General features: G+C 43.8%; 1 protein-coding gene across 1 annotated transcript in view; it reads right to left on the bottom strand.

The window, feature by feature from the left end:
* The window catches only part of LOC139233546 (chondroitin sulfate proteoglycan 4-like), a 119,486-nt gene that overhangs the window by 35,921 nt on the left and 57,835 nt on the right, over positions 1-25,730 (bottom strand). Inside the window, exon 3 of the mRNA XM_070863949.1 lies at positions 21,063-24,617. Coding sequence (XP_070720050.1) covers positions 21,063-24,617 — 3,555 coding nt within the window. The remainder of the gene's footprint in view (positions 1-21,062; positions 24,618-25,730) is intronic.

Raw genomic sequence — 25,730 nt, 5'->3', positions numbered from 1 at the left:
GGTGCAAAGAGACCTGGGTGTCATGGTACATCAGTCATTGAAGGTTGGCATGCAGGTACAGCAGGCGGTTAAGAAAGCAAATGGCATGTTGGCCTTCATAGCGAGGGGATTTGAGTACAGGGGCAGGGAGGTGTTGCTACAATTGTACAGGGCCTTGGTGAGGCCACACCTGGAGTATTGTGTTCAGTTTTGGTCTCCTAACCTGAGGAAGGACATTCTTGCTATTGAGAGGGTGCAGCGAAGGTTCACCAGACTGATTCCCGGGATGGCGGGACTGACCTATCAAGAAAGATTGGATCAACTGGGCTTGTATTCACTGGAGTTCAGAAGAATGAGAGGGGACCTCATAGAAACGTTTAAAATTCTGACGGGGTTACACAGGTTAGATGCAGGAAGAATGTTCCCAATGTTGGGGAAGTCCAGAACCAGGGGACACAGTCTAAGGATAAGGGGGAAGCCATTTAGGACTGAGATGAGGAGGAATTTCTTCACCCAGAGAGTGGTGAACCTGTGGAATTCTCTACCACAGAAAGTTGTTGAGGCCAATTCATTAAATATATTCAAAAAGGAGTTAGATGAAGTCCTTACTACTAGGGGAATCAAGGGGTATGGTGAGAAAGCAGGAATGGGGTACTGAGGTTGCATGTTCAGCCATGAACTCATTGAATGGCGGTGCAGGCTAGAAGGGCCGAATGGCCTACTCCTGCACCTATTTTCTATGTTTCTATATTTCTATGTTACACAAGGATTTTTTTTCCATGGAAATTTTGAAATGGAATGTTTCTGATCTAATCAACTTAAAAAATTTATAAATCATGGGGAGCCTATGTAAAGCACATAATTGTGCTTGCTAGTGTTTGCTAGTGCTGTTGGGGAGGAGTTAAACTAATATGGCAGGGGGATGGGAACCAATGCAGGGAGACAGAGGGAAACAAAAAGGAGGCAAAAGCAAAAGGCAGAAAGGAAATGAGGAAAAGTGGAGGGCAGAGAAACCCAAGGCAAAGAACAAAAAGGGCCACTGTACAGCAAAATTCTAAAAGGACAAAGGGTGTTAAAAAAACAAGCCTGAAGGCTCTGTGTCTTAATGCAAGGAGTATCCGTAATAAGGTGGATGAATTAACTGTGCAAATAGATGTTAACAAATATGATGTGATCGGGATTACAGAGACGTGGCTCCAGGATGATCAGGGCTGGGAACTCAACATCCAGGGGTATTCAACATTCAGGAAGGATAGAATAAAAGGAAAAGGAGGTGGGGTAGCATTGCTGGTTAAAGAGGAGATTAATGCAATAGTTAGGAAGGACATTAGCTTGGATGATGTGGAATCTATATGGGTAGAGCTGCAGAACACCAAAGGGCAAAACACGTTAGTGGGAGTTGTGTACAGACCTCCAAACAGTAGTAGTGATGTTGGGGAGGGCATCAAACAGGAAATTAGGGGTGCTTGCAATAAAGGTGCAGCAGTTATAATGGGTGACTTTAATATGCACATAGATTGGGCTAGCCAAACTGGAAGCAATACGGTGGAGGAGGATTTCCTGGAGTGCATAAGGGATGGTTTTCTAGACCAATATGTCGAGGAACCAACTAGAGGGGAGGCCATCTTAGACTGGGTGTTGTGTAATGAGAGAGGATTAATTAGCAATCTCGTTGTGCGAGGCCCCTTGGGGAAGAGTAACCATAATATGGTGGAATTCTGCATTAGGATGGAGAATGAAACAGTTAATTCAGAGACCATGGTCCAGAACTTAAAGAAGGGTAACTTTGAAGGTATGAGGCGTGACTTGGCTAGGATAAATTGGCGAATGATACTTAAGGGGTTGACTGTGGATGGGCAATGGCAGACATTTAGAGACCGCATGGATGAAATACAACAATTGTACATTCCTGTCTGGCGTAAAAATAAAAAAGGGAAGGTGGCTCAACCGTGGCTATCAAGGGAAATCAGGGATAGTATTAAAGCCAAGGAAGTGGCATACAAATTGGCCAGAAATAGCAGCGAACCCGGGGACTGGGAGAAATGTAGAACTCAGCAGAGGAGAAGACAAAGGGTTTGATTAGGGCAGGGAAAATGGAGTACGAGAAGAAGCTTGCAGGGAACATTAAGACGGATTGCAAAGGTTTCTATAGATATGTAAAGAGAAAAAGGTTAGTAAAGACAAACGTAGGTCTCCTGCAGTCAGAATCAGGGGCAGTCATAACGGGGAACAAAGAAATGGCAGACCAATTGAACAAGTACTTTGGTTCGGTATTCGCTAAGGAGGACACAAACAACCTTCCGGATATAAAAGGGGTCAGAGGGTCTAGTAAGGAGGAGGAACTGAGGGAAATCCTTATTAGTCGGGAAATTGTGTTGGGGAAATTGATGGGATTGAAGGCCGATAAATCCCCAGGGCCTGATGGACTGCATCCCAGAGTACTTAAGGAGGTAGCCTTGGAAATAGCGGATGCATTGGCAGTCATTTTCCAACATTCCATTGACTCTGGATCAGTTCCTATGGAGTGGAGGGTAGCCAATGTAACCCCACTTTTTAAAAAAGGAGGGAGAGAGAAAACGGAATTATAGACCGGTCAGCCTGACCTCAGTAGTGGGTAAAATGATGGAATCAATTATTAAGGATATCATAGCAGCGCATTTGGAAAGAGGTGACATGATAGGCCCAAGTCAGCATGGATTTGTGAAAGGGAAATCATGCTTGACAAATCTTCTGGAATTTTTTAAGGATGTTTCCAGTAGAGTGGACTTGGGAGAACCAGTTGATGTGGTATATTTGGAATTTCAGAAGGCTTTCGACAAGATCCCACACAAGAGATTAATGTGCAAAGTTAAAGCACATGGGATTGGGGGTAGTGTGCTGACATGGATTGAGAACTGGTTGTCAGACAGGAAGCAAAGAGTAGGAGTAAATGGGGACTTTTCAGAATGGCAGGCAGTGACTAGTGGGCTACCGCAAGGTTCTGTGCTGGGACCTCAGCTGTTTACACTGTACATTAATGATTTAGACGAGGGGATTAAATGTAGTATCTCCAATTTTGCGGATGATACTAAGTTGGGTGGCCGTGCGAGCTGCGAGGAGGATGCTATGAGGCTGCAGAGTGACTTGGATAGGTTAGGTGAGTGGGCAAATGCATGGCAGATGAAGTATAATGTGAATAAATGTGAGGTTATCCACTTTGGTGGTAAAAACAGAGAGACAGACTATTACCTGAATAGTGACAGATTAGGAAAAGGAGAGGTGCAACGAGACCTGGGTGTCATGATACATCAGTCATTGAAGGTTGGCATGCAGGTACAGCAGGCGGTTAAGAAAGCAAATGGCATGTTGGCCCTCATAGCGAGGGGATTTGAGTACAGGGGCAGGGAGGTGTTGCTACAGTTGTACAGGGCCTTGGTGAGGCCACACCTGGAGTATTGTGTACAGTTTTGGTCTCCTAACTTGAGGAAGGACATTCTTGCTATTGAGGGAGTGCAGCGAAGGTTCACCAGACTGATTCCCGGGATGGTGGGACTGACCTATCAAGAAAGATTGGATCAACTGGGCTTGTATTCACTGGAGTTCAGAAGAATGAGAGGGGACCTCATAGAAACGTTTAAAATTCTGATGGGTTTAGACAGGTTAGATGCAGGAAGAATGTTCCCAATGTTGGGGAAGTCCAGAACCAGGGGTCACAGTCTGAGGATAAGGGGTAAGCCATTTAGGACCGAGATGAGGAGAAACTTCTTCACCCAGAGAGTGGTGAACCTGTGGAATTCTCTACCACAGAAAGTTGTTGAGGCCAATTCACTAAATATATTCAAAAGGGAGTTAGATGAAGTCCTTACTACTAGGGGGATCAAGGGGTATGGCGAGAAAGCAGGAATGGGGTACTGAAGTTGCATGTTCAGCCATGAACTCATTGAATGGTGGTGCAGGCTAGAAGGGCCGAATGGCCTACTCCTGCACCTATTTTTCTATGTTTCTATAATTCAGCCAGTTGTATCCTGAATGTAAACATCAACAACTTACATTTACATAGCGCCTTTAAAGTAGCAAAAACGTCCCAAGGCGTTTAAACATAGGACCATAGGAACAGGAGGAGGCCATTGAGCCCCTCGAGCCTGTTCCACCATTTAATGTGATCTAGGCTGTACTGTGACCTAACTCCATCTACCCGCCTTTGGTCCATATCGCTTAATACCTTTGGTTAGCAGAAATCCAGCAATCTCAGATTTAAAATTAACAATTGATCTAGCATCAACTGCCATTTGGCGAAGGGAATTCCAAACTTCCCTGTGTGTAGAAGTGTTTCCTGATTTTACTCCTGAAAGGTCTGGCTCTAATGTTTAGACTATGCCCCTAGTCCCAGACTCCCCAACCAGCAGGAACAGTTTCTCTCTATCTCCTCTCTCTGTTCCTCTTAATATCCTGAAAATCACCCTTTAGCCTTCTAAGTTCCAGGGGATACAACCCTAATTTCTCCTCGTAACTTAACCCTTGGAGCCCGGGTATCATTCTGGTAAACCCACACTGCACTCCCTCCAAGACCAATATATCCATCTGAAGGTTTGGTGTCCCGAACTGCTCACAGTGCTCCAGGTGTGGTCTAACCAGGGCTTTGTACAGTCCTCAACATATTATTTATTAATAGTTGTTGTTGTTAAGGCCGACATCCTATTATTTTCTGTAACTGTTTATGACAGTTTAATAATCTGAACCCCCAAGTCTCTTTGGACCTCCACTGCTTCTAGCGTGAAACCATTTAGAAAGTACTTTGATCAATCTTTTTTAGGTCCAAAGTGGATGAGCTCACACTTGCTGAGATTCATTAAGACCAGGAAGGCGGGCCTTTGTGGATACTCAGCGAATTACAGCGAGTTTAATCCTGGGTTACAACTGGCAGCATGGGAAATCAGGAGTCAGCATCTTCAACATAGCCTGAGTGCAATATAAAGCTCACCCAGCGGCCTAATGGGAACCACAGGTCCAAAGTTACCTGTCCCTCCCAAGCACCTAATTGGCCATCGAGACATTCCTCAGGAAATGTCTTCTGCATGTTGTTTTAACAGGAGCTGCAGCCCCAGCTAACACCGTTGTTCAAATAGCAGGCAGCAGAATTTCATATAATTCTGCTAAAATGTTCAAATGCTAATATCACACATCAGGATCTCATTCATGTGATTTCTTCCATTAGAAAAATAGGAAAGTGCAAGAGCAGGAAAGCCTCCTCCGTCCATCCCTCCGGTCCCAGAGTCTCAGTCGCCCACCCCCTCAAATATCTACCAAGTTTTCTCTTAAAATATTCCACACTGTCTACCTCCATCACCTCCCTGGAGAGACCATTCCAAACACCCACACTCTCTGTGCAAAGTACTTGAGTCTTCCCTCTGTTAAGCTTCAGCTCAAGACTCCAGTACTTGAGTCTGTGACAATCTCATAGTATTGGGATTCAATTTATCGACTCCTTTAAGAATCTTTGATGCTTGAATAAATTCACTAATGAGATTTTTCTTCCCCAGAGTAAACAATCCCAGGCTCTTCAACCTGACCTTATGGCGCAGATATCTTTAGCTGGGTAAATTGAAACATAGGAATTACTGGAAGATCTAGTTTGCCTTCTCCCATCCTGGTAGTCGCATGATCCAACGATAACGGAGTTGTTGACTAATTACAGCAATCAGTCTCTTTCCGATGAGACGTTAAACCGAGGCCCCGTCTGCTCTCTCAGGTGAACATAAAAGATCCCATGGCACTATTTCGAAGAAGAGCAGGGGAGTTCTTCCCAATGTCCCAGACAATATTTGCACCTCAATCAACGGACAAAAAACAGATGATCTTGTCATTATCACATTGCTATTTGTGGGAGCTTGCTGTGCGCAAATTGGCTGCTGCGTTTCCTACATTACAACAGTGACTACACTTCTAAATTACTTCATCGACTGTAAAGCATTTTTCCATTAGTTATTTATCCAATTCCCTTTTGAAAGCCACGGATGTCCTGAGGTTGTGAAAGGCGCTATAGAAATGCAAGTTTCTTTCTTTCTATCAACGAGTCTCCAACAGACTGAGACACAAGGTAAGCCAACACCAGTGGTGGAGAGCTTTGGGAAGCAGAGGTTCCAACTCACCTGTTCCTCCCAAGCATGCTGCACTTGCCACACACCATGTTTTAAATTACATATATACTGTATCCTAATATTTTATTTTCTGAAAGAAAATTACCTAATTTGCATTTGAATGAATCTGTAGTCTGCTTTCACCATCTCCCTAGGGTGCCTGCTCCATAGATTGACCACTCACTCACTGAAATATTGTTTCTGCAGATTAGTTTTGAATTTATCCCCCGTCAAGTGACCTCTACTTCTACTGTTCTGGACAAGGTAAAAACGCTTGTCATAATCTACATTATCTAGTCCCAGAATTTTAAAAACACCAGTCGTATCACCTCTCAACCTTCTGTTCTACAGTGAGAACATGCCCAGCCTAGGTAATCGCTCCTCATAATCCAATCCCTCCATCCCCTCAATCACTCTGGTTGCTCTCTCATGTATCCTTTCAATAGCTGCAATATCCTTATTGTACTGCGGGGACCAAATCTGCACACATGATTCTAAGTGCGGTCACACCAGGGATTTGTAAAGAAGCAGGTTCCTTGAATGCACCCCAACATCTGGTTTATTTTATTCACTGCCACCGAGAATTGTTGCGATAGCTTCAATTTATTGTCAATCAGGATCCCCAGATCTCTTTCATTTTCCATGCACGTTATTTTTTTTCCATTTAAATAGTCACATCCTGGATTTTTTATCCCCATTGATGTCCTTACTATAAGGTATAAATGCACACGTGGCCCACTTGAGAGAAGGTCACTCTGTGACCAGTTACCTTTATTACCTCAAGTGATGAAGGTGGGTGGAGCTTCCCCTTTTATACCTAAAGTCCAGGTTAGGAGTGTCTCCCACAAGTTCACCCCCTTGTGGTCAATTTTCTCAAGGTGTACAACTTAGGTCAGCTTATACATGGGTTACAATGATAGTTAAATACAGGACACCCATGTGAAGCACTTCGTATTTCTCCACATTGAATTTCATCTGCCACTTGTCTGCCCAATTCCCGAGTATATTCAAATCCTTATCTTCGCAGTCCACTATCTTAATTGGCTTTGTATCTACCGAGACACTAGAAAAGGGGCAATAAAGATTTGCATGTATGATACTAGAGGTCCTAACTATCAGGAAAGACTGAATAGGCTGGGTCTCTTTTCTCTGGAAAAGAGAAGGCTGAGTGGTGACCTAATGGAGGTCTTTAAAACTATGTAAGGGTTTGATAAGGTAGGCGTAGAGAAGATGTTTCCACTTGTGGGAGAGTCCACAACTAGGGGCCATAGATATAATAAATCCACCTGTCGAGCCTGTGCCGCTCTCTGCCGCCCTTTCCCCGTAGCCCTGCAAACATTTTTCCATCAGGAACTTATCCAATTCCCTTTTGAAAACCACAATTGAGTCTGCCTCCACCACCCTCTCAGGCAGTGCATTCCAGATCCTAACCACTCACTGTGTAAAAAAGTTTTTCCTCGTGTTGTCGTTGGTTCTTTTGAGGCGAACAGCATAGATGCATTTAAGGAGAAGCTGTACAAGTACATGAGGGAGAAATGAATAGAAGGATATGCTGATGGGGTGAGATGAAGTAGGATGGGAGGAGGCTTGTATGGAGCATAAACACCAGCATGGATCAGTTGGGCCGAATGACCTGTTTCTATAAAATCTATGTATCAACAACAAATTTAGCCACTTTGCTTGTGACTCCAACCTCCAGATTATTTATGAAGATGTTAAACAAAAGAGGTCCCACAACTAACCCATGTGGGATACCACTGGTAACATTCTCCCAGGCGGAGGACAATCCCTGTTCCATCAGCCTATGGGTTTTATCGGGCAATCTATTACGTATCCATTGTAAAATATTACCATTGGTTCCCACTTTTATTTTTATTTCCAGAGGAGCTGTGTCAACGGTCTTACTGGAATCTCGATATACACCATCCACTACCTTACTCTATCAAGCTGCTTTGTCACATTCTCAAATAAAACCAGTAGATTTTATTGATAAGACCTTCCCTTAATGAACCCATATTGACTATCTTTTGTGATTTTATTTATATCCAGATGCTCCATGATCTTATCCTTAATAAGAGTTTCCATAACTTATGTACAACAGATGTCAAACTCACTGGGCTGTAGTTTCCAGGTCACTTTTGTCATGCTTTTAAAAAAAATGTAGGAGTAACATCTGCCTTTCCCCATCCCCAGACACCTCTCCAGTACAATCCAGTGATTTCGGGAAGATTTGTGCCAGAGTTGTTGCAATTTCCTGACCGCTCCTTAAGGATCCTCCAATGCGTCTTATCTGGCTCGAGATGTATTCACCTAAGTTTGCACAGCTGTTCAGCAACCATGCTGGTAGTAATGTAAATAGTGTCACAACTTCCCGCCACAACACCCTCTGGTCCCCTTTCCAGATCAAATAAGTTACATGTCTCCTTCTTAGAAAATACTGAGGTAGAAATCCCGATTTAGCACGTGTAGCATCAGTGTCCTCACTCGATCCCACTCAACTCCACTCCATCCTTTGCTTTTCGTTTAATGTAACTAAAAGACTTTTAGAAACATAGAAATTTACAGCGCTGAAGGAGGCCATTTTGGCCCATCGTGTCCGTGCCAGTCGACAAAGAGCCGCACGGCCCTCGGTCAGCAGCCCTAAAGGTTGCATACAATAACGGAAAGGCAAAGAGCACCCAGCCCAACCAGTCCACCTCACACCACTGCGACACCCCTTATACTAAAAACATCTACACTCCATCCCAACCGGAGCCATGTGATCTCCTGGGAGAGGCAAAAACCAGATAAAAACCCAGGCCAATTTATGGAGAAAAAAATCTGGGAAAATTCCTCTCCGACCCCTCCAAGCGATCAAAACTAGTCAGGGAGATGACCCTGGCCGTATTCTATTCCCTGCAGTACTTACCATTATATTTTAATACTTCACTGTTCTTGCCATCCTCAATTCAAGATTTTCCTTTGCCATTCTAACGCCTTTGATAGCCTTGTACCCACCAAAACCTTTACTCTCTCCCATGCCGGCCGTTCCCCAGGTATAACCTCACTCCTACACTCTGCAATCCCTCCCTAAACCTCTCCACCTCCTTTAAGAGACTCCTTATATCCCACCAAGCAATGTTCCCCCTAATTTTATTTGGGTGCGTGGTCCCTTTAAATGAGCTGCGCAGCCCATTCAAAATTTCATGCATGCGCAAAATCTCGCATTGAAAGGCCGGTGAGCACTTCGCACGGGACCTACAGACACGCTGTGCGCGCAGCATCATGGGAACATTGGCTGCAAGCAATTGGTCATCCCTCCCAATAGGAAGAGGTTGATTAAGCCTCTGTGAAGTGCGTTGGGATGTTTTTATATGTTAAAAGCGTTACATAATTACAAGTTGTTCTTGTTGTTACCCGAATTGTAGTTCGCCCTCCAGCTGTGGCTGTAGCAGTGCCTTGTACAGACAAATTATTAAAGGGAAAAAATGTGAAATAAAAAAGGAAGCAACAGCACGTCTTTAGCCCTGAGAATTAGATGAGAAACTTCACAACAGGAAATACTTAGCACTCTCAGTAGAATGAGCACTTTATGTTAAAGATAAATTAAAGATAGTATGCAGGAGTTAAATAAGAATAAACTAACGCTTAGAGAATTTTTCCAAGTATCAAATTTCCCTTTTCAAACTTATCCAGCTGGGTTTAGACCCAAGGACTCTAATTATGGACAATGAAAAGTTCTCTAAACAGTGACATGTTGCATCAGAGCTGGAGTTAGATAGTACATGCTCATAGGCAACCGCCTGCAAAATTTAAATGAGAGGCAATAAAACCATGAAAGTAATTCCAGATTCTGCAATGAGCAAGAGGAAAGATGTTGAACTGTTTTACCTCATTCGTGTGGAATGAATGTAAGGGATAAGGTCAAGTCCAAATCTACCATCAAAAATAATGGGTACATTTTCAAAGTGGGGGGGGATTGGCCAAGATTGGAAGTAAGCAAATGGTACCGATTACCCCACCGAGACAGAATCACATGCCTGTAAAAGAATTTCGGAAGTAAACAAGCATATTTGCAGAGTGAGGGAGCAAACGCTGTCACCTCACCAGCAGATGGCGGTGTGAGGCAGTGCTGATCTCCATTTGTACCGCCAACAAGTGTCTGTAGACAGTGTGTGCAACACTCTGCAAGCACTGCAACAAGTGTCTGTAGACAGTGTGTGCAACACTCTGCAAGCACTGCAACAAGTGTCTGTAGACAGTGCGTGCAACACTCTGCAAGCACGGCACTGTCCACCCACCTCAGAAGGATGAGAGGCCAAAGGAAGCTTGTGGGATTAACACCCAGGGCTCTCTGGCTCCAAGCCCAGTGCTTGACTGACTGATCGATAACTTATTAAATTCAAAGCAGAATAGCCTCAAATGTGTGGCACATAATGAAAAAAATCTATCAACAGGAATAAAATATAGAAATGGCCTAAAAGTTAACTGGGCAAGGATAGAATCAAGGGAGGTGTTGGTTATTAATCTTCTTACTGAGAGAGCCTACAGTTCCTCAGAATGTTCAAGATTGTTACACTTTAAATTAAACAGAAAGATTGAGGAAGTTGAGTTTGTTTTATTTGGGAAAGGGAAGCCTTCAAAGTCAGAAAATTAAAAATCTTTAAGATTATAAAGGGAATTGATAAACTGATCGGAGTAACTGTTCCCTGTGGTAGAGGGCTCAAAACCCAGGGGAGATGAAACATTGAAAATAGGTGCAGGAGCAGGCCATTCGGCACTTCGAGCCTGCACCACCATTCAAAATGATCATGGCTGATCATGCAACTTCAGTACCCCATTCCTGCTTTCTCTCCATACCCCTTGATCCCTTTAGCCGTAAGGGCCATATCTAACTCCCTTTTGAATATATCTAACGAACTGGCCTCAACAACTTTCTGCGGTAGAGAATTCCACAGGTTCACAATTCTCTGAGTGAAGAAGTTTCTCCTCATCTTGGTCCTAAATGGCTTACCCCTTATCCTTAGACTGTGACCCCTGGTTCTGGACTTCCCCAACATTGGGAACATTCTTCCTGCATCTAACCTGTCCAATCCCGTCAGAATTTTATATGTTTCTATGAGATCCCCTCTCATTCTTCTAAATTCCAGTGAATATAAGCCTAGTCGATCCAGTCTCTCCTCATATGTCAGTCCTGCCATCCCGGGAATCAGTCTGGTGAACCTTCGCTGCACTCCCTCAATAGCAAAAATGTCCTTCCTCAGATTAGGAGACCAAAACTGTACACAATATTCCAGGTGAGGCCTCACCAAGGCCCTGTACAACTGCAGTAAGACCTCCCTGCTCCTATACTCAAATCCTCTCGCTATGAAGGTCAACATGCCACTTGCCTTCTTCACCGCCTGCTGTACCTGCATGCCAACTTTCAATGACTGATGTACCATGACACCCAGGTCTCGTTGCACCTCCCCTTTTCCTAATCTGTCACCATTCAGATAATATTCTACTTTCCTGTTTTTGCCACCAAAGTGGATAACCTCACATTTATCTACATTATACTGCATGTGCTATGCATTTGCCCACTCACCTAACCTGTCCAAGTCACCCTGCAGCCTCTTAGCATCCTCCTCACAGCTTAGTGTCATCTGCAAACTTGGAGATATTACATTCAATTCCTTCGTCTAAATCATTAATGTGTATTGTAAACAGCTGGGGTCCCAGCACTGAACCTTGCGGTACCCCCCTAGTCACTGCCTGCCATTCTGAAAAGGACCCGTTTATTCCTACTCTTTGCTTCCTGTCTGCCAACCAGTTCTCTATCCATGTCAATACATTACCCCCAATACCATGTGCTTTAATTTTGCACACTAATCTCTTGTGTGGGACCTTGTCAAAAGCCTTTTGTAAGTCCAATACGCCACATCCACTGGTTCTCCCTTATCCACTCTATTAGTTACATCCTCAAAAAATTCTAGAAGATTTGTCAAGAATGATTTCCCTTTCATAAATCCATGCTGACTTGGACCGATCCTGTCACTGCTTTCCAAATGCGCTGCTATTACAACTTTAATAATTGATTCCAACATTTTCCCCACTACCGATGTCAAGCTAACCAGTCTATAATCCCCTGTTTTCTCTCTCAAAACGAGGAAGCTGGAGCAAAGAGGGAAGTCAGGGGAACTATTTACCCAAAGGGTAAAAGAGTTGTGGAATCAGTTATCGGGAAAGACAATAATTTATCTGAATATTTATTTATTGCAGGGTCTAATAGGAGGTTACAGGTCCCTTGATGGCTCAGTTGGTAATAGCAGATGGTAGCTAAGCCATATAGATCAAAGGAGCTAGGTTCAATGCCTGGAATGCTATGTCAGCTGGGGCAATAATTGTCCTAGAAATGAGGGGACAAGAAGCCAGGGTTCCCCATCCTGATCACCATCATGAATCATAGAATGGTTACAGCATAGAAGAAAACCATTCGGCCCATCGAGCCCGTGCCTACTCCCAGTCAGTCCCACTCCCTGCTCTCTCCCCGTAGCCCTGCAATTTATTGCCTTCAGGTACTTATCCAACTCCCTTTTGAAAGATAAAATTGAGTCTGCCTCCACCACCCTTTCGTCGCCTTTTGTTCTTTTACCAATCACCTTATATTTGTATCCTCTGGTTCTCGCCCCTTCTGCCAATGGGAACAGTTTCTCTCTATCTACTCTGAGAGATACTGTTGCCATTGGCAGAAGGGTCGAGACTCCTGTTGGAAAGGGTGGATAAGAATATAAGAAATAGGAGCAGGAATAGGTCACCTGGCCCCTTGAGCCTGCTCCATCATTTAATAAGATCTGATCTGATCATGGACTCAGCTCCACTTCCCTGCCCGTTCCCCGTGGCTGGCTCTGCTGCACAGGAGGGCAAGAAAAAGAGTGGGAGAGCGATAGTGATAGGGGATTCAATTGTGAGGGGAATAGATAGGCGTTTCTGCGGCCGCAACCGAGACTCCAGGATGGTATGTTGCCTCCCTGGTGCAAGGGTCAAGGATGTCTCGGAGCGGGTGCAGGACATTCTGAAATGGGAGGGAGAACAGCCAGTTGTCGTGGTGCACATTGGTACCAACGACATAGGCAAAAAAAGGGATGAGGTCCTACGAAACAAATTTAAGGAGCTAGGAGCTAAATTAAAAAGTAGGACCTCAAAAGTAGTAATCTCGGGATTGCTACCAGTGCCACGTGATAGTCAGAGTAGGAATCGCAGGATAGCGCAGATGAATACGTGGCTTGAGCAGTGGTGCAGCAGGGAGGGATTCAAATTCCTGGGGCATTGGGACCGGTTCTGGGGGAGGTGGGACCAGTACAAACCGGACGGTCTGCACCTGGGCAGGACTGGAACCAATGTCCTCGGGGGAGTGTTTGCTAGTGCTGTTGGGGAGGATTTAAACTAATATGGCAGGGGGATGGGAACCAATGCAGGGAGACAGAGGGAAACAAAAAGGAGCCAAAAGCAAAAGACAGAAAGGAGATGAGGAAAAGTGTAGGGCAGAGAAACCCAAGGCAAAGAACAAAAAGGGCCACTGTACAGCAAAATTCTAAAAGGACAAAGGGTGTTAATAAAACAAGCCTGAAGGCTTTGTGTCTTAATGCAAGGAGTATCCGCAATAAGGTGGATGAATTAATTGTGCAAATAGATGTTAACAAATATGATGTGATTGGGATTACGGAGACGTGGCTCCAGGATGATCAGGGCTGGGAACTCAACATTCAGGGGTATTCAACATTCAGGAAGGATAGAATAAAAGGAAAAGGAGGTGGGGTAGCATTGCTGGTTAAAGAGGAGATTAATGCAATAGTTAGGAAAGACATTAGCTTGGATGATGTGGAATCTATATGGGTAGAGCTGCAGAACACCAAAGGGCAAAAAACGTTAGTAGGAGTTGTGTACAGACCTCCAAACAGTAATAGGGATGTTGGGGAGGGCATCAAACAGGAAATTAGGGGTGCATGCAATAAAGGTGTAGCAGTTATAATGGGTGACTTTAATATGCACATAGATTGGGCTAGCCAAACTGGAAGCAATACGGTGGAGGAGGATTTCCTGGAGTGCATAAGGGATGGTTTTCTAGACCAATATGTTGAGGAACCAACTAGGGGGGAGGCCATCTTAGACTGGGTGTTGTGTAATGAGAGAGGATTAATTAGCAATCTCATTGTGCGAGGCCCCTTGGGGAAGAGTGACCATAATATGGTGGAATTCTGCATTAGGATGGAGAATGAAACAGTAAATTCAGAGACCATGGTCCAGAACTTAAAGAAGGGTAACTTTGAAGGTATGAGGCGAGAATTGGCTAGGATAGATTGGCGAATGATACTTAGGGGGTTGACTGTGGATGGGCAATGGCAGACATTTAGAGACCGCATGGATGAAGTACAACAATTGTACATTCCTGTCTGGCGTAAAAATAAAAAGGGGAAGGTGGCTCAACCGTGGCTATCTAGGGAAATCAGGGATAGTATTAAAGCCAAGGAAGTGGCATACAAATTGGCCAGAAATAGCAGCGAACCTGGGGACTGGGAGAAATTTAGAACTCAGCAGAGGAGGACAAAGGGTTTGATTAGGACAGGGAAAATGGAGTACGAGAAGAAGCTTGCAGGGAACATTAAGGCGGATTGCAAAAGTTTCTATAGGTATGTAAAGAGAAAAAGGTTGGTGAAGACAAACGTAGGTCCCCTGCAGTCAGAATCAGGGGAAGTCATAACGGGGAACAAAGAAATGGCGGATCAATTGAACAAGTACTTTGGTTCGGTATTCACTAAGGAGGATACAAACAACCTTCCGGATATAAAAGGGGTCAGAGGGTCTAGTAAGGAAGAGGAACTGAGGGAAATCTTTATTAGTCGGGAAATTGTGTTGGGGAAATTGATGGGATTGAAGGCAGATAAATCCCCAGGGCCTGATGGCCTGCATCCTAGAGTACTTAAGGAGGTGGCCTTGGAAATAGCGGATGCATTGACAGTCATTTTCCAACATTCCATTGACTCTGGATCAGTTCCTATGGAGTGGAGGGTAGCCAATGTAACCCCACTTTTTAAAAAAGGAGGGAGAGAGAAAACAGGGAATTATAGACCGGTCAGCCTGACCTCAGTAGTGGGTAAAATGATGGAATCAATTATTAAGGATGTCATAGCAGTGCATCTGGAAAATGGTGACATGATAGGTCCAAGTCAGCATGGATTTGTGAAAGGGAAATCATGCTTGACAAATCTTCTGGAATTTTTTGAGGATGTTTCCAGTAAAGTGGACAAAGGAGAACCAGTTGATGTGGTATATTTGGACTTTCAGAAGGCTTTCGACAAGGTCCCACACAAGAGATTAATGTGCAAAGTTAAAGCACATGGGATTGGGGGTAGTGTGCTGACGTGGATTGAGAACTGGTTGTCAGACAGGAAGCAAAGAGTAGGAGTAAACGGGTACTTTTCAGAATGGCAGGCAGTGACTAGTGGAGTGCCGCAAGGTTCTGTGCTGGGGCCCCAGCTGTTTACATTGTACATTAATGATTTAGACGAGGGGATTAAATGCAGTATCTCCAAATTTGCGGATGATACTAAGTTGGGTGGCAGTGTGAGCTGCGAGGAGGATGCTATTAGGCTGCAGAGTGACTTGGATAGGTTAGGTGAGTGGGCAAATGCATGGCAGATGAAGTATAATGTGGATAAATGTGAGGTTATCCACTTTGGTGGTAAAAACAGAGAGACAGACTATTATCTGAATGGTGACAGATTAGGAAAAGGGAAGGTGCAACGAGACCTGGGTGTCATGGTACATCAGTCATTGAAGGTTGGCATGCAGGTACAGCAGGCGGTTAAGAAAGCAAATGGCATGTTGGCCTTCATAGCGAGGGGATTTGAATACAGGGGCAGGGAGGTGTTGCTACAGTTGTACAGGGCCTTGGTGAGGCCACACCTGGAGTATTGTGTACAGTTTTGGTCTCCTAACTTGAGGAAGGACATTCTTGCTATTGAGGGAGTGCAGCGAAGGTTCACCAGACTGATTCCCGGGATGGCGGGACTGACCTATCAAGAAAGATTGGATCAATTGGGCTTGTATTCACTGGAGTTCAGAAGAATGAGAGGGGACCTCATAGAAACGTTTAAAATTCTGACGGGTTTAGACAGGTTAGATGCAGAAAGAATGTTCCCAATGTTGGGGAAGTCCAGAACCAGGGGTCACAGTCTGAGGATAAGGGGTAAGCCATTTAGGACCGAGATGAGGAGAAACTTCTTCACCCAGAGAGTGGTGAACCTGTGGAATTCTCTACCACAGAAAGTAGTTGAGGCCAATTCACTAAATATATTCAAAAGGGAGTTAGATGAAGTCCTTACTACTCGGGGGATCAAGGGTTATGGCGAGAAAGCAGGAAGGGGGTACTGAAGTTTCATGTTCAGCCATGAACTCATTGAATGGCGGTGCAGGCTAGAAGGGCTGAATGGCCTGCTCCTGCACCTATTTTCTATGTTTCTATGTTTCTATAACTCTTTACTCCCTTATCGCTCAAAAATCTGTCTATCTCTGCCTTAAATATATTTAATGACCCAGCCTCCAAAGCTCTCTGGGGCAGAGAATTCCATAGATTTACAACCCTCAGAGAAGAAATTCCTCCTCATCTCAGTTTTAAATGTGCACCCTCTTATTCTAAGACTATGTCCCCTAGTTTTAGTTTCCCCTATGAGTGGAAATATCCTCTCTGCATCCACCTTGTCGAGTCCCCTCATTATCTTATAAGTTTCAATAAGATCACCACTCATTCTTCTGAACTCCAATGTGTATAGGCCCAAACTATCTTCATAAGTCAGCCCCTTCATCTCCGGAATCAACCTCGTGAACCTTCTCTGAACAGCCTCCACTGCAAGTATATCCTTCCTTAAACACGGAGACCAAAACTGTACGCAGTACTCCAATACCCTGTACAGTTGTTGCAGAACTTCTCTGCTTTTATATTCTATCCCCCTTGCAATAAAGGCCAATGTTCCATTTGCCTTCCTGATTACTTGCTGTACCTGTATATTAACTTTTTGTGTTTCCTGCACAAGGACCCACAGGTCACTCTGTACTGCAGCACTTTGCAATTTTTTTCCATTTAAATTATAATTTGCTTTTCTATTATTTCTGCCAAAGTGGATAACCTCACATTTTCCCACATTATACTCCATCTGACAAATTTTTGCCCACTCACTTAGCCTGTCTATATCCCTTTGCAGATTTTTTTGTGCCCTCCTCACAATTTGCTTTTGTATCATCAGCAAACTTGGCTACATTACACTCGGTCCCTTCATCCAAATCATTAATATAGATTGTAAATAGTTGAGGACCCAGCACCGATCCCTGCAGCACCCCACTAGTCACTGTTTGCCAACCGGAAAATGACCCATTTATCCCGACTCTCTGTTTTCTGTTAGTTAACCAATCCTCTATCCATGTTAATATATTACCCCTAACCCCGTGAACTTTTATCTTGTGCAGTAACCTCTAATGTGGCACCTAACCGAATGCCTTCTGGAAATTCAAATACACCACATCCACTGGTTCCCCCTTACCCACCCTGCTCGTCACATCCTCAAAGAACTCTAGCAAATTTGTCAAACATGATTTCCCTTTCAAAAAACCATGCTGACTCTGCTTGATTGAATTATGCGTTTCCAAATGTCCCACTACTGCTTCCTTAATAATGGACTCCAGCATTTCCCCAACTACAGATGTTAGGCTAACTGGTCTATAGTTTCCTGCTTTTTGTCTGCCTCCTGTTTTAAATAGGGGAGTTAGGTGAGGATGGACTTTAACTTGGTAGGATGCTTTCTGTGACTGAATGGTCATTGACACTCATTGAGGTGGACACACAAAGAATGGATACTTGGCTGCAATGTTCCCATTAAGCTGTGCGGTCACACAGCCGAGAGCTCTGGAGCTCCCGCGCAGCCGGCTCATCTGCTTTTAAATGGAAAAACTGCGCATGCAAGGAATTTTACATGGGCTGTATGGCCCCCCCAAAATTAAAGGGAACATTGCTTTGATGATGCTTGAAAAACTGTACCCCAGCAATAATTAATGCACTCAGGAGAAAGGGAGATATATTAACAAAATGAGGGGCAGCTAAAGAGTCTCAAGTGTGTATTTGTGAGAATGTATTCATCAGTCAGCCCATGACCAAGGAAGATTGCAAACAATTCATTATTTATTGATTTAATTGGAGAAGCAAGGAATAATAGAGAATTCAATTTAGTTGGTTAATTAATTAGACTGGACCAACAGATTGGAGTATAATTAATTATCCTCGATGAATTTCTGAGATGAAGTGACAGGAATATGAATGGGTGAGTTAGTTAATTATTTATTTGATTGGCGGGGGACACAGAAACTGCTCAAAGGGAGAAGTTAAACATGAAATGGAGCAATATCAGGATCTGGAGCAGAGAATTTTAATTCCTCTGTTTGTTGATCGGTGTGCAGAAGTCGAGGAAAATGTATTAACCCTTAAATCACCAGCAGCTTCACAGCATTCAATCATTCTCCAAAGTGGACAGTATTTGGAATTTCAGCTCACACATTGCAAAAGAACATGAATTTATATAATGCTTTATCTCACCATAAGGACATTGCAAAGCACTTTATCGACCAGCAAATTACGTTTGAAGTGTTGTCCCTGTTGTTATGTCGGTAAATGTGGCAGCCAATTTGTGCACAGCAAACATCATCATCATAGGCAGTCCCTTGGGATCGAGGAAGACTTGCTTCCACTCTTAGCATGAGTCCTTAGGTGACAGTACAGTCTAATACAAGAGCCACAGTCCCTGTCACAGGTTGGACAGATAGTCGTTGAGGGAAAGGGAGGGTGGGACTGGTTTGTCGCACGCTCCTTCCGCTGCCTGCGCTTGATTTCTGCATGCTCTCGGCGACGATACTCGAGGAGCTCAGCGCCCTCCTGAATGCACTTCCTCCACTTAGGGCGGTCTATGGCCAAGAACTCCCAGGTGTCAGTGGGGATGTCGCACTTTATCAGGGAGGCTTTGAGGGTTTCCTTGTAATGTTTCCTCTGCCCGCCTTTGGTTCATTTGCCGTGGACGAGTTCCGAGTAGAGCGCTTGCTTTGGGAGTCTCGTGTCTGGCATGCGAATTATGTGGCCTGCCCAGCGGAGCTGATCAAGTGTGGTCAGTGCTTCAATGCTGGGGATATTGGCCTGGTCGAGGACACTAATGTTGGTGCGTCTGTCTTCCCAGGGGATTTGCAGGATCTTGCGGAGACATCGCTAGTGGTATTTCTCCAGCGACTTGAGGTGTCTACGGTACATAGTCCACGTCTCTGAGCCATATAGGAGGGCGGGTATTACTACGGCCCTGTAGACCATGAGCTTGGTGAATGAATGGCCAATTAATCTGTTCTGGGTTTCGGGGGGAATGCTGATTAAGACTGGGAGAACTCCCCAGCTCTTCTTTGAATAGTACCATGGGATCTTTAACATCCATCTGAACAGCAAACCAATGGCCTGGGTGTAACACCTCAACTAAAAGATGCACCTCAATGCAGCATTCCCTCAGCATTGTCAGTGCAGTTTATGTGTCGTCATCATCGTCATCGTCATATAGTGGAGCTCGAACTCCAGCAACTGATCCAAGCTGACACTTCCCGAGCTTATTTAAGTCAGTGTTTGCAAGAAGATTATTGGCTACAACAGTCAAACTAGTCAAGATCAAACTAAATGAAGTAGTAAAAGCAGTTTACCAAGGCCAAGTCCAATATTATGTTTCTGTGATTAAGAAATAAATCCAGTGATGTAACGATAAGTAAATAATATAGAAACACTGTTCAACATCAGGATTCTGTCTGGTAAAAGATTGCCACTTTCTCTCCAGTGACTAATACTGTTTCATTTATTAACACCCTAAGGGCTTCCTGTCATCTAACTTGATGCAATTTCTTATAGACTTTAAAATAACTATAGGTTGGAAGTTTTAGTAATAACTGTTCTCAAATTAACCATTGATCTAAAGCAGATGTAACTAATTAGATCCATGTGATGGCACCTATTCAATTAAAAAAAATCCAAGCAAATAATTCAGTTTGCCTGCTGTTAATTAGCAACCTCAAAGAATTCTGTCGGATGAAGGAAGAGCCCAGCTACACAATTACTCCCAACAGACACATCTTTGTGCACAAGTGATCGCTTCAAGTAGAACTATTGGAATATTGCATTTTGTTGCAGAAGTAACCAATCCTCATACAATTTATTTTATTAGAAATGTGCTACCTTTAGTGCGCAGACACCAGTAATAAGCTGAGCAAGCTCGGTTTGAGGTTGCACAACAGCTGCCTGTGTCTCAATGTGCATGCTGCCATTTTAATTGCATATACATTGCTTTTGTGTGTCAGCTCAATTGGTAGCATCCCCGCCTGAGTCAGAAGGTTCAAGTCCCACTCCAGGACTTGAGCACAAAAATCTATGCTGACACTCCAGTGCAGTACCGAGGGAGTGCTGCACTGTCAGAAGTGACGTTAGACCGAGGCCCCGTCTGCCCTCTCTGGTGGATGTAAAAGATCCCACGGCACTAATTCGAAGAAGAGCAGGGGGAGTTCTCCCCAGTGTCCTGGGGCCAATATTTATCCCTCAATCAACATCACGACAGCAGATGATCTGGTCATTATCACATTGCTGTGTGGGGGCTTGCTGGGTGCAAATTGGCTGCCGCATTTCCTACATTACAATAGTGACTGCACTTCAAAAGTACTTCATTGGCTGTAAAGTGCTTTGGGACGTCCTGTGGTGGTGAAAGACACTGTAGAAATGCAAGTCTTTCTTTCTTTTAAATAAATGGTAGTGTCCTACTCAAAAGGGGCAAAACACCATTTTAGGCAATCTCACCTGAACCTTTCCCATGGAACATTAACCCAGCATGACTCGGTGCATTCAGGAGAAAATTGGAGGAATTGAAAAATAAACAGCTTAAATAGACTTACGAGGAGTTGCTCTTTCCAAATTGTCTTTGCTTCTCCTTGGTCCACAATGAGCTTTTTATTGTGGACCACGATCGGTGGGTACTGATGGCCTTCCATAAAGATCAAAATGGGAAAAGTTCCCTTTGCCTTGATCTCTTTCACTTCAACCACAAAGTTAAAAGCGTCTCTTGAACGCCTGCTGTTGTCATGGCGGTAGACCACTTGGCCGCTGTTTATATCTTTCTGTGTGAAAGAAAAATCCTGCTGACCGTTAACTAGAATTTCTCCATGACTAGGCGGAAATGTAACTTGGTATACTATTTCCTCTTCACTCCAAATATCCATATTGGACTCTACACCAAGGAGATAGCCATGGATAGTTGAGTCTTGCCCTTGCTGGACCAAGAACATGGAATTATTGACTATTCTCAGGTATGGATCTAATGCGTGCACTTTCAAGACAGTCGTGGTTTGATGGACGCCATCCGAGACCTGCAGCTGGAACGTTCCTCGATGAGCTCCATGATGTTTAAACAACACGCGCTTCTTCTCCATATCCTCCTGACTGAAACGGGAGAGTTCGTGCGCAGTGTCATCTGCAGAGACGATATTACCATTGGAGATCCCCCATTTAGTATAAATCAATTGGGAATCATCAAAATCCGAATCTGCATCGTGAAAACGAAGTTCAGCTGTGGTTAACAAGTGTTGTCCATTTAATGTCACGTTAAATATCCTGTCCACCACCCGAACTGGTGGCTGGTCATTCATTGGTCTTATAGAAATACTCAAAGTGCCATGAACCACGTCTGCCTCAGATTCATCGGCATTAGACTGTTCCACAACAACAAAACTAATCTTGTCTTGTAAAGTTTCAGAGTCATCATGCTTATACATCAAACGCTCTTGGAGAATGTCGTCATTGGTAAAGATTGTGACGGGTTCCTCGTTGCCTGTCTGTGTGATCAGTTTCCCATGCTGAGGACCCTGGGTGACATTGTACACAAAAGCAGTGGTGCTCTGACCTATGGTGAAAAGCTGATCCTTGGTGATGGTCTGTGTGCCCCCTTCTACTACCACCAACGGCTTACTCATCAAAATTGGTACCTCTGGATCAATGCCAATCAATATTGGATAAGTGTACACTGGAGAGTGTTGATCTCCAACAAAAACTTGAAACTGGAAGCTGTCTTGGGTTTCTTCAGCATTTCTAACTGTTGCTACATATATGAGACCCACTTGCTGCAAGTACTCCTGCGTGAAGGTGGAACCTACTTTTAGCTCCTGGCTCAGCACCAGCAGCTTCCCCTTATCGGGAGACTTCAGAATAACATACTTGAACAGATCAGCAGGGACTGAATGCCCTTCTATTGCAGCTTCTAGTTCATTTTGTGTAATCTTTCCTCGTCTAACATTATTTAACTCATTTGGAGACATTCTCAGCAGTGTTATTTTGGCCCTCTTTATCTTTATTAAAAATATATTGTCTTCAAGGATTTGCTGTCCAACTATCACTGCAAACGTAACTTTCTCCGTTATGTCTTGATTGCGAAACTCCGGATCTGTGCTGAAATACCGAAGGTGGCCCTGCTCTATATTGTGCTGATGGAACAGCTTCACTGGTTTCCAATCCCTGTTGCTGTCCAGTTTCTGTATCTCACCATAATGCAATGGCTCAGTAATGTTATACAAGATATCCACCTTCTGCTTGACTGCATTGGTCTCCACAGATAGATTGCTGATGGTGATTAGACTGACACCTCCTTGTGGAAGGATTAAACCAGTATTGTTTCCCACTTGCACGTCGGGTTTCAAGGCCACTATTCTCAAAGAAGTTGCGTCACTTATTCTTTCTCCATCACTGACCTGAAGCAATAATTGGGAAACTTTGGCTCCAGTGTGAACATAGCGAATATTTCCCACTTTCAGATCTTGACATGAAAATTCTCCAACTCTCTGGCCTGGGTTTCTCACATCTTCAACATAACCTGGATCTTGTTTATTAACTACTATAATTGTTAACTCAGCACAAACATTGTCGACATCTACAGTACGAATGACATCTGGGCCAAGGGTTTTCCAAGTATCTTTAAGAATCATCATAAGATTCCCATTTGGGAAGGTTAGTTCTGGTGGGTCATTGATTGGGGTGATCTTTATACTAAGAGTATACTGTTGACCCTGTTTTAAACAGTTAGGGATATCTTGTTTACTGTGAATGGATACTTCAAATGTTAACTGGTCAAGTAACCCTTCAGATCCACCGTGATGGTATGTTACATGATGATTGACCACATCTAACAGGGTAAATGCTTTTCTACTTTTTGCACCTGGAATTTTCAGTTCCAGGTGACCATGTCTTCCATCCCGAATTACCTTGAAAACTACTTGAGAATATCTCACTCCAATTCTGCTCAGATCAATAGTGGGATGAACGTGAGTGAGATCCAAAGTGGAGCTTCCTGTTTCTTTTACAACCAATGGTGTCAGATCTAACAGCGTAGTAAAATTACTGAAGATGTTAGACAAGTTCTTACTGAGCAAACATGGCTGATTGGTAGTTAGAATCTCCTGAAAACTTCGAAATGGTGTTGCTGAAACCTCATCTTCCAGTTCCTTCTCACCTTCCTCCATCTCCCCACCTTCATCTTCACATCGAGTATCAATGCCCCTGGTGACTAGTGCATCCGCCAAGCTTTTCTTCTCTAAGTTCACCCGTATATTCTGAATACAGCCAATAAAGGAGCCAGACACTGTTCTTTCCACCAACACAGAGGAAAGTTCACGTTTAATTAATTCAGATGAAGTTTTGTTGTCTATTCCACCAATGAACAGATGCCCTTGGAGACCCAGATATGGCTTCTTACTGTTAATTAATTGATTTTGAGATAATGCATCATCTACTGTAACCTGTACATGATTCGTATCAAATAACAGTTTAACACTGTGCCATTTTCCGTCACTAACAAAACGAGTATTGTCCAGTACAACAATTCCACTTCCATTGTCAATTAAAACACGGAGGTGACCATCTGCAATTTCTACGGCAATAAAATCTGTCTGCCATCCCGCATGGTAAAGCAAAGGGGCTTGCACAATCACCGTCTTCACAAAGCATTCGAATGTTCTTTCTTCTCTTGCTTCCCAGGTGGGGAAGGAGATATAGGATTTTGGCCCTCGAAAGTTGGTAAGATATTCGTCCCCTGCTACAATGACATTACTACAGCCATCCTCTACCTCGTAAACAGTTTTATATCCAGGATGTGGTGTAAGTGAGGACAAGAGGTCATAATCATTGAACTCAGCCTTGGAAATACAGCCTCTAAAATGGGTGGATGTCCTAGGTAAGTAAGGGATCTTCTCCACCCCAAGTCCACCCACATACAGACCATTGTCGACATTCAGTTTATTACGCTGGCCAGGCACTTCCACAGAAGTTGTGAAGAATTCATCTACAGTCAAAGTTAGAGTCTTGTTCTCATGCACAAGAGAGACATCATGCCAGACAAGGTTGTTAAGCATCAGGCCAGTCTGAGAATGCAATACAACTTCTCCAGATCCAAGTTCCAATTTCACCTGAAACATAAAAACACGTAAAAAAGTTACTTTTATTGGGAATCACCGAGGTTAGAAACAGTGATATTTAGTAGAGTTGCAGTTGCTCTGTTCTGCAGGGGTTGCATTAGTTCTGCACCAATAATAAAGCGTACGTTGGACTGGAAGCCAAGGATAGCGGGCAGCACACTGAATGGAAAGCACATGAGAGAGGAGTCTCAAGTTACATAGAGTTTAAGATACAAATGTCTGTTAAGTGGAAGGATTGGGAGAAACTCCAGCTAGAAGAGCAGATGCGGAGCTAAAATCAGACTCAGAGAACAAAGGGCATAGAGAAATCAGATTGAGGTTGAATTGGCTACACATGGGACTCCAATAAACAGGGTGTTTCAGAGACCATGGTCCAGAACTTAAAGAAGAGTAACTTTGAAGGTATGAGGCGTGAATTGGCTAGGATAGATTGGCGAATGATACTTAAGGGATTGACTGTGGATGGGTAATGGCAGACATTTAGAGACCGCATGGATGAACTACAACAATTGTACATCCCTGTCTGGCGTAAAAATAAAAACGGGAAGGTGGCTCAACCGTGGCTATCAAGGGAAATCAGGGATAGTATTAAAGCCAAGGAAGTGGCATACAAATTGGCCAGAAATAGCAGCAAACCCAGGGACTGAGAGAAATTTAGAACTCAGCAGAGGAGGACAAAGGGTTTGATTAGGGCAGGGAAAATAGAGTACGAGAGGAAGCTTGCAGGGAACATTAAGACGGATTGCAAAAGCTTCTATAGATATGTAAAGAGAAAAAGGTTAATAAAGACAAACGTAGGTCCCCTGCAGTCAGAATCAGGGGAAGTCATAAAGGGGAACAAAGAAATGGCAGACCAATTGAACAAGTACTTTGGTTTGGTATTCACGAAGGAGGACACAAACAACCTTCCGGATATAAAAGGGGTCAGAGGGTCTAGTAAGAAGGAGGAACTGAGAGAAATCCTCATTAGTCGGGAAATTGTGTTGGGGAAATTGAAGGGATTGAAGGCCGATAAATCCCCAGGGCCTGACGGTCTGCATCCCAGAGTACTTAAGGAGGTGGTCTTGGAAATAGCGGATGCATTGACAGTCATTTTCCAACATT

Source organism: Pristiophorus japonicus, chromosome 21 (genome assembly GCF_044704955.1).
Source record: "Pristiophorus japonicus isolate sPriJap1 chromosome 21, sPriJap1.hap1, whole genome shotgun sequence".
Taxonomy (NCBI): Eukaryota; Metazoa; Chordata; class Chondrichthyes; family Pristiophoridae; genus Pristiophorus; species Pristiophorus japonicus.
Note: the sequence above shows the minus strand (reverse complement) of the source record. Positions and strands in the feature narration are given on the sequence as shown.